This window comes from Anopheles coustani, chromosome 3, assembly GCF_943734705.1.
Source record: "Anopheles coustani chromosome 3, idAnoCousDA_361_x.2, whole genome shotgun sequence".
NCBI classification, from domain to species: domain Eukaryota; kingdom Metazoa; phylum Arthropoda; class Insecta; order Diptera; family Culicidae; genus Anopheles; species Anopheles coustani.
The window spans coordinates 18,880,811-18,894,770 of record NC_071288.1 but is presented as its reverse complement, the minus strand read 5'-3'; the positions used below and the strand labels follow the sequence as shown (position 1 = coordinate 18,894,770).

General features: G+C 44.6%; 1 protein-coding gene across 7 annotated transcripts in view; it reads left to right on the top strand.

The window, feature by feature from the left end:
* LOC131260480 (protein groucho) overlaps nt 1-13,960 on the top strand; it is a 162,751-nt gene that overhangs the window by 56,321 nt on the left and 92,470 nt on the right. For 6 of the 7 annotated variants that reach the window (XM_058262218.1, XM_058262214.1, XM_058262217.1 and 3 more), the window contains exon 2: nt 1,612-1,647. The exons of the other annotated variant lie outside the window; for it this stretch is intronic. In XM_058262218.1, the coding sequence (XP_058118201.1) occupies nt 1,612-1,647 (36 nt within the window). The remainder of the gene's footprint in view (nt 1-1,611; nt 1,648-13,960) is intronic. 7 annotated transcript variants of the gene reach the window in all.

Sequence of the window (13,960 nt, the reverse complement as noted above, 5' to 3'; positions counted from 1 at the left end):
CATAGGAGGTTTTAACAATACTCAAGAGAAGTACCAAAATTCGTATAACAAAAGATAGAATTGAATCAAAAGCAACAAAAACCTTCTTTTTAGCCCTTCAGTACATCAACCCTATTTTTTTGTAACCGTTTCCTTCTGCTTATCTTGCGTGCATTCCAGTCAAATTTGCATGCTTTATTTAAATTCCGTTTTCCGTTTCCAATTGCTTCTTGCCTTAAATAAATAAGTAGTGGTGTTCGAGCGGAACCAAACAGGCAGCAAAAAGGTCATCACCACTTGGCACGTTTCGTTTTTCTAGTCGAGAATAATTTATCAACTCCCATCCCGGGGTATTGCGTTTTCCAGCGCTGTAGGAGATTTTCTCGTGATTTTGCTGCTTTGGCCCCTCACTCTTTCTTCACTTTTTGCTTCAGCCATTGTCCTCTTTCGTAAAGGGTGCTGCTTGTGTCCTGGTGGGGGGACCGAAGATGACTCTGGCTGCAGGATTTCGCTCTTCTGATACTTCTTCTGTGCATTATTCGACCGAAAGGCACTTTAGCAAACTGCTAGACAAATTAAATTTCCAGCATCTTTTCGCTCCACCAACCCCCTGCAGATGTTCCCAATTCGAATCCTCTCGTTCTTTGCCGAAGGGAAGTGGAAAAAGAATAACAGGAGTCAGATTTCTTTACAGGAGTTGCCAATTTCCTCCCCTCGGTTTCCCCCAAAGACGTCTTGCGTCTCCCTCGCCGATGTTGGTTATTTGTGTTTTTCGCTTCAAGAGTTGGAGAAAAGTTTTCATTTTGCTTCACTCGGTATTATTTTTCCACTATCTTCGGGGTCGGTGGATGGAACGGGGATGATCTGGTGAGTTTGTACATCTTCTCGAGTTCTTCTGCAACCGCTTTCTACTCGCTACTCGTCCGGCAGCACGAAATGGGGAGAAAATTGGATAACCTTTAGTTCGCTTAAACACAGAAAATAATCCTTCCATTTGAGCATCGTTTGCTGTTGGTTTGTGTTGTGTTCGCTTTCCCACTCTTGGAAAAGACCGACCGAGGCGCTCGATGATAATCATCGTCATCGGTAGCTCTTTTTTGGAGCGTCATCAGCGTGGTGTTTCGTCGCGTAAGCGGTTCGTTTGCTGTTTCGTGCCGGGGTTTTCGACGCTTCGATGACCGTTCGGTCGAGAAGGACTTAATGGTTTCCTTTTTGCAATCGGGCGTGTTGTCGTCCAGCTTCATAGCAGCGTGAAAAATACATGAAAATCGAAAACAGAGGTGACCGAAAGGCAAAACAGATTTGTCGGAAGCTTGTCAACCTTCGTACGATGCGTCTGCCTGTTTTCTTTTTATTTGTCAGTTTTCGACATGTTTCAGCACTTGTTTCTTTTAGTTATATCGTTAAGTATAGGAAACTTAAGTAATGCTTTTTGTGGAAAAAGATAAGGCTGCCAACAGTACTTTTTTACGTATGGTTATGCTTCTTGTTAATGTTCGAATTGTTTGAATTGAATCATATAAGGTAGCTTTTCAAAAAAGAAATGTACTCGTACCATGTTATTTAAACAAATAATTAAATAAAATATGTTACATGTGCTGATGTCTTATCAATTTTTTTCTCTTTTCTCAGGTGAGTTCTTCAAAATACGTCCATCCGTACTTAGGAGTAAGTATATTAATTTTAGTTGTTTGTGGTTATTATATTGTTCCCATATATTTCATCCCCAGTTGAATTTGTGTTGTTTAAAGTCGACATGTTATTGCAGATTTCACCCAATTTGTAGCTGGTATTAATCAAAAACCAAACCGGTTCATGTTCACCGTCCATTAATCAGACTTTATCCGGGTTTTTGCTCATCACCTTCGCTGAGACATTTACTTCTACCCAGAACTCTCACGCTTCACCACAAAAGTACCGAGCGCTTGGTGAAAAGGGGATCAAAAACAATGCCAAACCCCACGTGGCATGGCCATTTGTGCCTATTTGGCAAATTTCGCTCCAAGATTTCATTCGACTCCACTCCCGTCCGCGCCCCGTCAACCGCTTTGTCGTCGCTGCTTTACGAGCAGCTCGCGCTGTTTTCGTGATAATTACTTTTCTGATTACATTTCAAACGAATTTATATTCATTAAGTATTCCCCCCTCCCCCTCCCCGTGGCGCCCGAGGGCTGCAAGAAGCGGTATGGAAGAGAGGGATGAATCCATCGCCAGGGAAAACTGTCTGAAAGACAGGCGCACGGTAAACGTTGAGTCGGTTTTCGCTGGGGTGGATCGAGGATGGGTGAGGATGATGAAAGAAAAGAAACGTATAGAACCATACGCCAACCACCGCCATTTGTCGCCTCCTTCGATACACTTGCTTTGCGGTGCTGATGATGGTTATGGTTCGGTGTATAAGAGAGGTCGAGTCGGAGTATTTTGGTGGAAAATTAGTACCAGCTGGGAACTGGCAACGATGCCCCTTGGGGGACCGGTTGAGGTGAAAAGATGGTAGGGGAAGCTGGTGCGGGTGCCCTGAAGAAGCCAAACAAAATTGTTAGACGCCGGGTAAATGAATCTTCATTCGCTTTGATCATTTAACACTCGCAGATTATAGCCGTCTGCTTCCTGATCTGCCGCCCCTTGTGCGGTCTTGACATGCCGACGTGGTTCCATTTAGCTTTGGCTGAGACGGTGAGAAGTTTCTTGGGAAGTATTTCCCTTTGCGAATGTTCCCGGGAAGCGGTAAGAACAGTCGATTAACCGTTTCAGTTTCCCGATGCCTGTGATGGTTTAACGGTCTCAATTAAGAAATCGTAGAATCATGAAAATGTTGTGCCACTCTTTGCTTGGGTCACTAATTTTCATACGAACATTATGGTGAGAATATAGAAAGTATTTTTAATTTGACGCTTTAACACGTTGACTGCCAAGCGTTTTTAGCACACCTTTTTAGTACAATCTTTTTTAATATAATTTGTTCATAATATTTATTAAACCAACGGTTTTTGAAGGCTAAGCAAAAACTTACCTTCTCAAAGAAGTGATATAAAATATTACTATAGTTTTTATGTTACATTTTCATTTATTTATAGGTAAAAAACTGTTTAGAACTGAATTTTGCTGTCACCCACTTTTGGGTGACATGGCAGTCAACGTGTTAAGTTTGAAAAACAGTATAAGAAGAAGCTAATAGAAGCTGTCTTTTCAAAAAATTTCCGTTGTAGTTAACCAGTTCCCTAAAAACTATATTCAATAGACATACTTATTATTGAACCAATAAATCTTCCAATACTGTCTTTAACACGTTGTCTGACATGGCTATCTTTTTTGATAGCGCCATTATTTCTAAAAAGTTTCTGTCTCATAAATAAATGAAAATACAACATTAAAATGAAAGCGCAATATTAAAAACTAATTCTTTGGGAAGCTAAGTCTTTGCTTAGTCTTCGAAAACCGTCAGTCATACAAATTGTATAAGCATATTTTACTAAAAAAGATTGCACTAAAACTGTGTACTAAAAACACTTGACAGTCAACGTGTTAAACATCCAGAAGATTAATCATGAGTGTTTCATCGTGAGCCTAACGAAAGTTATCTTGTATCTTCTACAAAAAGTGATGAACATTCTATTGTGTACCTCCTGCCACGTTTTTGGTACAATGTGATAGGATCTAAATACACTGCTTATGTTTTCCTCAACCATGTTTCTCAGTCATTCACTTCGCTATTTCAACTTTCCGTTCCGCTCTGCAGCTCTTCAAGAAGAACTTGTCGTTGGTGTTCTGTTATACAGTCTTTCAGAAGCAACTAGCAACCACCTTCACCCAAAAACACTGATTGCTATCTTCAAATCGTATATACTCCAGAAACAAAAACAAAACGCACTAAGGTGGAACTCTGGCTTCGACTTCGATGATGATGATCATCATCATCATCAACTACCACGCGTTGCCATCCTTCCCCGTAGTCTCCGGCCCTTTTCCCCAGAAGGAAGTGGCAAACGGGCTACGTGAAATGTTTTCAGCACATAATTTTCCGCTTCCTTTACACTTTTATCCAGCGGCAAGTGCGTCCTTTGTCGACCTTCGACCCGTGCCCCCTCCTTCGTTCCGACGCGCTCAAGTGAAAGGATTTTTCCAGCCACACTCCGTTGATTTCCGCTCCGCAATGGTTCCGCTGCGGCAAGCTTGAGCTCCCCATTTTGATCGTACCGCAGCAAAACCACGCGAAAAAGGGATTGCCCCTTCCGCCGGGGATATGTTTTCAAGCGGTATCTTTCTTTCGGACCATTTTTTTCCCCCGCTAAGTTGGTGGCAAAACTGACGGACGGCGCTGGGTAGGAAGGCGAGTAAGAAACGGAAACAGCTCGAAAACGAATCGTCCACCATACCGACTCCCGCCCTGTAGTTGCTGGGAAAAGGGAGTAGAAGGGGGAAAAAAAGTCGAGAGGAAAGAAAATAAAATCCTTCCCATGGTCGAAAGGACGGGAGGGGAAATGGACGGACGCTCCAGAGATCCCTGCCTGCTTCTCTGCGTTCACCTCTGATGGTATGGATTTGGGAAGGGCTGCTACAACATCATAAAACCCATAATCGTTTCCATGGCAAGGAAACTCCCATTCGGTTGCGTCTTCGGTCGTGTTGGTCTCCCAAGTTCACCCAACCTGGGGGTTGCTTTCTCTCTTCGACCCAAACTCTGGTGGTAATATTCCGCCCCGGCTTATCTGTTCGCAGTTTCCGCGACCGTCGTCCCATTCCACTGGGGTTTCTTTTATCCCTGCAGAAATTTGGTGTTTCTGTGATTCGGATCCTAATTCCGGTTTCCAATTTTCTACATTCACACCAAAACCGATGGAAATCTTTTCGACCCTCGCCTGCCCGCCCCCCTTCCGGGCAGTGTGGATATCTAAGGATCTAAGGAAGGAAGTCTTGCTCCGCTTAAGGAATCTATTTTATACGCCCTCGGCGCAGGGGGAGCTTGAAAAGAAAATAAACTAGGGTGAAAAGATTACAAAAAAATGTTCGGCCTTCCTCCAGCGAAACAAAATATCCCCCCTCAAACTGGTTGGAAAAACAGCTCCCGGGGAAAAACATACACTCAAAGCCCTGCACTCCGTTACCTCACCGGTTCCAGGGTCCACAGGTGGAGGAGAAAGAACCTCTCCGGAGAACGTTATCTTTTAGAACTCCCTTTCGTTCGGGCGAATACCCTTTCGTCTTCCCAATTACGCCTCGTCGAGGGTTTTTTTAACCTTTCTTTCTTCGCACCGTGCACGTGTTTGTGCGACGAACACACTCAGCACGCAATCTCTTCACAGACACAAGGGGGGGACCGAAGCGGACGCGCCGGGAAGGTAGGGCTCGAAGTCTCGAAGTCAGCATATTTTCATCGTTTTCAATTTGCTTCCTTCTTACCGTTACCCTTTCTTCCCTTTCCCCATCCACTGAACCGTATTCACTGATCCTTTAACGGGCCGGTTTTTTCTTTTCTTCGTTCGGTGGAATGTTTCTAAGATTTTCCCCTTCCCCCCACTCCATGGAGCGGTGACACTTTTCCTCTCTTTTCACTCGGTTTGCTTTGGTCTGTGCCGGGAAGGTTGGAGGTTCGAAATTGTTCGCCATGGATATGGAGTAAGGGCAAAGAGTTGCTGGAACGCAGGGCAAGAGATTTGCTGACTGTCGTTGCTTTTTGGTTTCCCGCATGGTTCACTTCATGGTGAAAGAAAATGTGAAAAACTGATCAACAAAATTGAGACCGTACGGTGGATTTATTGAAAACCGTCCGATATTGACACCATTCGGTCTGAGATACAACGTGTTTAGTAGTTAATTGCTGTTTTAAATTCATCTAAGCTGCATTATATGATTTGCTTAACACGTTGCGTACCAAGCATTTTTATTACAATTTTTTAGTACAATCTTTTTTAAATTATTTTGTTTATAGCATTTTTTAAACCAACGATTTTTGAAGGCTTAGCATAAACTTAGCTTCCCAAAGAGTTGATATTACATATTTCTAAAATTTTTATGTTGCATTTTCATTTATTTATGGGTCAAAAACTTTTTAGAACTGATTTTTGCTGTCACCCACTTTTGGGTGACATGCCAGTCAAAGTGTTGATAAACGTAATTTTTTTTTTTTTTTTTTTTGTCGTGGTCAATACATGTTGAGACAATCTTACAAACTTTACAAAAGAAAAACAATATTATCTGGGGAATGACCACAACTTGTTCAATTGTTATGACGTCAAACTCTATGTTAAAAAGATTCCAAACTCAGTTGTCGATTATTAAAATCAAATTTCAATGCCTTCGTTTCTGCAGCCTGAATATGATAGAAGTGAATGCACTTTTGCAGCCCACCTGTCTATCGGCGTGTCAGTGATATTTAACCCACCAATAGCAATTAAAACAATGTAATCCTGGGCCTTCCGTTCGCGTTGGTAGTTCCGATTGACTACATGGTTCACAGCCACATACTACCTAGCGCTGGTTGTCATATTTGGCCCGAAATGACATTTCCTGTGCAAGAAAATTTCATTGATGCGCTCGACAGTTCGTCCGATGGACCCGGCCCGTCAGCTTGGCGCGGGGAATGTTTGGTTGGTTACCTTCATTCGAACGTCCATCGCGTCGAACGTCCATCGGAATAGAAATTGCATCAGTGGCATCGTCTGCAAACCGGCGCGGATGAAACACAGTGCCCACGCGTTTTGGCAGCTCCATTCCCAGTACTTTCGTCAGCCTGTCGTGTCCGAAAACTGGAAGTCTCCTGGGCGAACCGAACCGCTTTGTCTCTCTGAGCTCCAGCAGCAATCGATTGCAGCCACGTGTAGGATTTGGGATGCCCCAACCGACCGGTGGCATACTTTTCGCGGTGAACCATCGCCTTCCCGGGGCTTCGGACGATGCTGCGGCGGCCAACCGTATCCGCATGCCGGATCCCTTTCTCTGCGTAGCAGTTTGATTGAAGTTCGGACACTCGAAAAACTATTTGCCACGGGATCGACTCGTGTAATGGAAATGCCAAGTGAAAACCCCTAGCCCTGTGGGTGGAGGGCAATCAGGGCGAACACGTGCGTGCATTCAGAAAAGGGTTGTAGCGATTCCCTTCCCGGTGGGAGAGTCTATCAATCATTCGTTTGACCTTATGTACACTCGGTGTCAAACTGTTGGATGCGCACGTTCTTCTTGGTCGCATCTCGATGTTTTCATATCCGAGCGTCCATTTGTTTTGAAGGCGATTGTTCGATTCACTTCATGAAAATGAACCCGTAACTGGAACTACGAAAATTCTTCCCTTTTTGGCAAACATGTTCTCCATGAAATAAAGAAATGTTTTTGAATAAATTAAATTTGATCAAAACTTCACTTAACGTTACTAAAAAGAAATCGTTGAACTAAAATAATTTAAACCAATTCTCCCATAAAACCTAGGGTTGAGCGTTTTTCAGCATCTCGCAGAGCGTGTCAATCGTGAGATCAATCCCCAAAGTAACCTTTTATAGTTTCATCAGGTGCTGTGGCTTAGCGTGGATTTGCAGGACGGTCGATCGTTCGAAGCAGCTTCTCGTGTTTTCCATCCCTCCCCAATTCGGGTTACGTTGGCCCGATCCAAGTGCTGCGATGCGTAACATTTACCGAACGGACGCAAGCTCGAACCTTCGTCGCAGCATAAGCCATCCGTTTATATGGACGAATATGTATCATGTGGTTTCACGCGTAGTGAAGGAAAAGGAGAGAAAGCGTAAGGATATACCACTGGTTCTGCCATCCATCCGTTTCGCGCCAGTTCGAAGCCGTTGGTGATAATGCGTATGTAAAAGGATCCAAAATCCCGGATGTTTGTCCGGAAGCGCATTTCGAACGTTCAAATATTTATCATTGAAATAAACTGGACCCAATCGGGGGGTTTGGGATGTGGGGCGTGCTTGGGATGGAAAATTCACTCCTACCAACCGACGATCGGATGCACTTCCTGCGCTTGATGCACCAGGCTGGGAAGAGCACGCACTTAAAAAAAAAAAACAGCATGTTTGCCGAACGAACCGAAAGCTCGAGTGGCTCGAAACGGAGAGGCATTCCAACAACCGTAGATCCGACGTGCTCTTCAATTTGCCCCGCTGTTCTACACGCCGTCCTTATGTGTAAGTCAGCTGTGGCCACGGCGGAAATGCAGTACACTCGGTATCGTCCGGGTTTGCAAAACGCGCATGGGGTGCCACGGATTCGTACGACGCACAATCGATGATGATGCTGCAGAAACATCGCTCGTTTCGCACCACCGAGAGGTGATCGCATTTTAACGCAGCTCGTCGCTCGAAACGGTGCCGACCCGGAGGACGTTGAAGCACACACCCGGAAGCGAGACAGGAGATGGCGAACGACGAGTGACACCGCGCCGAGCAAATGCAATCAATGATGCATCGTAGCATTTACCAGGGCTTCAGCATGCGAAATCGATTCTGCCACTTGACTTTCTACTCCGATGCGATGCGTCGGTCCGTACTTTTCGTTTTCTTTTTTCTCGGGCTGGGGTAGCCGGCACAACCCACGGCGGGGGTGGGATTTAAATGGAAAAACATTCTCGCTCGGAAAAAGGCTTCCATTTGAGAACCGCAACATTCCCCCCCATCACGCATCGCTTCGTCCGGCGTCCTGGAATCCGATGAAGCTGCTGCTGCATTCGTCCTTCTCATACGCCTTTCTAGTGTGAAAGAGATTCGCAGATGTGCGCAGGTAGCCGTGGAACAGGGGAACCACATCACCCACCGGCGGGCAGGTCTTTGTTTCGGATGGTGCAAAATGTGCTTGCCAGGATCGACGCATCGAACGATGGCACCGGCGGTTAATTCGTGTGGTCAATTTAGAATAGGATCCACCGACGCATTCCTGCTGGTGCTTCGGTGCTGCCTGGATACGGGAAGATGAGATTGCATCGTACACACTCTGGCTCACGTTTCTCTTCGTTGGTCTGCGAGTTGTGCGGCGATAAGTATATAGGCTGCCTAGATTGTTTTTATTTCATTAACAAACCTATTATCACCAGCAATCGTATGGGAGATCGGCCACGATGAGCTGTTTTTGTGGTGGTTTTATTTTATTTCCCTATCTATTGATTATATATGGCTTTTAGGGTTCCTTTTATAAGGCAAGAAGGGAGTTTAACTCTTAACTTGAGAGTTATGTTTCATTTGAATAGTTGCAATAACGGCATATGGTTAGTATTTTATCAATTTCGCCATGTTGTATAAACCCTGTGGTATGACCGTGTTGTATAAACCCTGTGAGAGCAATAATCAGTTCTAAAAAGTTGTTGACCCATAAGTTAATGAAAATGGAACATAAAAATTACAGTAATATTTTATATCATTTCTTTGGGGAGCTATGTTTTTGTTTAGCGTACAAAAAATTGTTGGATTAATGAATGTAATAAATAAATTATATTAAAAAAGATTGTACTAAAAAAGTGTGCTAAAAACGCTTGGCAGTCAACGTATTAGTGTATGCAAAGTTTCAGAATCGACGGTTCAGTATTGTTCGAGTTTTTAATATACCTAAAATACATATAGTAGTATACATAAAAAAAAAGTTAAAATGTGTAGTAGATCTGGAATTAAATCTACTAAATTCAAGCTTCGTCAAAAATGTACGACTTATAAAAGGGTAGGTTTTCGAACTAATGTTGCCTTCCTTTTCCGTGCTTGTTATGTTTTGAATAGTGTTGTGCTTAATGAATCTTTTCGCGAGATTCATTCACCTAAGATTCATTCCGATGGATTCATGAATCTTTGCGGATTCGAATCTTCAAAGCTTAATGAATCTTTCGCAACCTTAATGAATCTTCATGAATCTATCATGGATCTGTCACGAATCTCCACGATTCTTTCATAGGCATGGGTAATGCGACCAAAAAACAAGGGGTCCCTCAACCCATTTTTGGCTGGTGACTTTTCATCAGTTGGAGTGTCTTCAGGATTCATGAATCTCTCGGCGAAAGATTCATGAATCTCTTATAAGGCAGAGATTCATTCAGATTCATGAATCTGAATCAGATTTACACAACTCTAGTTTTGAATAAAAGCCCACACTGTGATACACCATTATACTTTGCCATTGCACTGTTCGCTACACTCGATATTATCGTCTTTCTCGTTGCTCATCAAGCTTATTATCAAGCATGGGTGTAGAAAAATTATCGAACAATCGCTAGCAAACCAACCGAATCGTTTACTTCCCTTCCCTCCACGTTTCCGTCGATCGTAGCTGAACGTCTGATTCAATTATCTAAAGTGCGACCGACCGAGATGTGCGAACCGTGCCGGCTCCATTCGATTGGAACGTGTGATTGGGTTGGGAGCCGGTTTGTTTTGCCTCCTCCCCGGACCGAACGAAGACGTCAACAGCCGAACTACACTACAAGCAAGTTTAGGATTTAATCCTCTTTGCTTCGGCACGAAATTGGGTTTCTTCTCGTTCGATCACCATTATCTTGGGCCCTTCTCGCGTGTCCAAGTGGAGTGGCGGCTCTTCCTCCAAAGCCCTCGATACGAATGATGGCAAGGGGAAGATAACTGGGATAAACGTATTTCTCATGAAGCAAGCTGTTTCTATTAGCCGTTTCCTCAACCTGCCCCCCGGGGTGCCTCTTGTATTGTTGGGTACCGCTTACGATAACGACCGCTCCTTGGCCCAGATAGATTGACCCAGTGCACGACGACGACGCCGACGATGAAGATGATGCTGCTGGGATTCCTTTTGGGAAGTTTCGCCTACTGTTGTCGCAAAGTTCGATTGCCATTTTCGGTGCGATACTATCTGGACCCACTTTAGGTCAATTATTTGCACATATCCTTGCCACTTGCCGGCGACGATGGAGTCTGATTTTCGAAACCAATTGCCAAGAGCCCGAGCTTAGGAAAGGCTACAATAACATGCGGGGGAATTGTGGACTCCGAGGAGGGACAAGACATTTCGCTTCGCTCATGATGATGGCGGCGATCTCCAATGATTTCTCGGCAAACAAAACCGAAATTAAGAAGATGTTTCGTGGTTTTTCGTGGGGTGGAACGAAATAGTTTACTAAACTAAATAAACCTTCTTGAACTTGCTGACATTAGTGAACCTAAAAGCGACATTGTTATTATTTTGTTTTTCAAATATATGTTTTTGCTGTTTTTCTTGAGTTCGAGCAAACCATGTCATTGTTTGTTTTGAGACAATCACAACCATTTGAAAAGCAAAATGTTCATATTTTTGGCATAGTGGCTCGTACCATACATAGAGAGTCTTTCCCTGACAGTTTTTGATACAAAACACCACTCCACACCACCAAAACATGCGAATAATGCAATACAACACTGAAAAAACTTCAAAACCCCTGGTCGCACGGGGGGTACAATATAGCACTTTGTTGAACATGCAGGTCACACGGATGCTGTTGTTTTCCATCGGAGCCCTCGGCAAGCATTGCATTTCTTCCACATCACTGCACCGACAAGCACAACCGATGGCGTCGTGCAGAAGCGCGCCCTGGTGTGTTTTTGTCTTTACCAACTCCGTTTGGAAACATCCGACCGGAGCACATTTCAGCCGGTCATTCGAAGGACCATTACTCCCGTTGGTGTGTTTGTGTGTGAGTGTGTTGATCGTGGTACGGTAGACGCGGTGCACGACTAGCAACCCCCACCCTTCGGCACACCGGGAGCTTTCGAAATTTTTCACTGTCAGTAAAATGACGAATCGCTTCCTTTATTTGGCCATTGCAGAGCAGCAAAACAAAAACTGGATGGATCGTAAAAAAACTTCAATGGCAGGGAATGTATGTATATGGTCAAAAATGCGTAGAAAAATTTAAACAACTGAATTTGAGCTTTTTTTGGGGATAAAATACTGTAATGGAGGCGCCTGGTACTTTGTACTGCCAGGTTAACCTTAGTGGCTAGTGTGGACTTGATCAATTTATTGTCATGCTCAACAACGGTAGTAATACAAGCACAGTTTTTGATCTTTTTTACAGCATCTCCGTCGTGCCTCTCTTACTCGAACATCCATCAATCATAGATGTGACAAGGATGCAAAACAACAGTTTATGAAAAGAAAAATATAATATCTTTCCCGAAACATGAGCATGATGTTGGAACTTTCTTATTTTTGACATAAAAGTGATACGTTTTTCCGATAACTGTAAAATGTTACAAGTGTCTCATGTGATATGCGTTGAGTGTAATTTAAATTTTAACAGTTGGGAAACTTACTTTAACATTCCATACTTAGCGTCGTAGTTTAGCCAGCATTCCTTTTTTACGAATGCATAATCGTTTAAACCGTTCGTTTTCCAAACAGATTTCTCACAAATCTTCTCGGTCCAAGGGTTGTGAATAAAATGCTCCAATGGAGCTTGCAAAGTTGCTTCGTCTTGTTGTCAACCAACGAAGTGAAGTGCCGTTGAGAAGTTTAATTAAATTAAATTACACATAACTCTATTCAGCAGCCGAATGGGTGAGCTCGTGCATCAAAAGAGCCCCGCTTCAAGTAGTTTACTTCCGGTCAAAAATAAGCCATGCTTCTGGCAAACATCACTACCATCTTCCGCTTCGAGTGCAGCAACGTTAAGGGCTTTATGTTGCCAGAGGCAAAAAGGAAAACATCGGTATCTTGTGCCGCTCGAGAGTGCCTCGCTCTGCGGCTTAAGAAGTCAGAATATCGTCACAACAGCACCGGAGCCGGTTGAAGAAGTTGACGACGGTCGGTTGATGAAACTTATGCCGGTAGTTGTGGCCGGCCGGATGCGCCTCCTTCTGGCCGGAGGGCAAATAAGGAAGTTCTCCACCGCAGGACGAAAGGAAGTCGGTACTTGCGAACGCAAGCACCGGAACAAAACCAACCTTCCCGGAAATTGGAACGGGTTTTCTTCGGCCTTTCGTAGCCCCTAATTCCCTTAGCATTGGATAAATATGGCATGCATCACGATACCGTCGGCTTTGCAGGCATCAAACGGAAGATCATTCGGACGCTCACGCTTTCCGGTGGTATGGCGACGAGTGTCCAGGTCGAAGTTGTGCCCAACGTCAGCCCATTCCGAGCTCAAACCGCACCAAACAACCTACGACGAATGGCACCGGTGCGGGGCTGGGAAACAAAGTAACTTAATCTTCTAACCAATTTCAAAGTCACTTATTATATTAACATCTTTATCTCGATACGAGCGTGTTTGGGTGAAGCTTGAGGGAAAATCTTGGTCCAGTGAAAAAGCGAACCACCCGCAAGCAGCCCACGTTTCGACAACACACTCGTTACGGACCGTTGAATCGGTCAGTTCGCCTGCCTTCTGGGCGACTTTGTGTCGGAGGAGGTTGAGGTTGAGGTGCTAAAGATTTACAAACAGCACTCTACGGCGTGTCCGTCCTCCCCGTCGAAGGACCTTTCTCTCGGGCACGTTTAATGTGGCTGATTTACCTTCAGCGTGAGATTTGTGGGGTTGGTATGAATGGCTCGGAAGCTGGGCAGTGCAAACAAAGCCACCAGCGGAGCCGGTGCTCGAGTTCGGGGCTAGTTGGGGGTGGTGGCCGTGTGTGTGATCGGTGGATGGGTTATCCTTTCCCGGCGTCATGGCGATGGAAAACACACATCGACGGCGATGAGGCTAGCTCAAATAACGCTTTAACGTAATTTGTACCCTGAGAGAACCAATGAACACCACCGTCATCGTCTGGCCCCCACATCGAGCAGTTCCGAACGCCGATGATGGTGATGATGCCTCCACCCCCCGACGACGTTGCGAAGAAGTTGCAGAATGCTCGCGGTGTACCACCGTTTGGCCACTCCAACCGACCACGCTAGCTTGTCCAGTATGCAAGGAGCATAGAGTAAGCAGTCGGAACGGTCGCCTTTTGGGGTGGGGTGGCTTCTACTGATGCCTTTGGAGAGGGGCGAGAAGAGGCGATAGGTCACTAATAGTGAGGTGGAAAGATATGAGGCTAACTTACTCTACTTA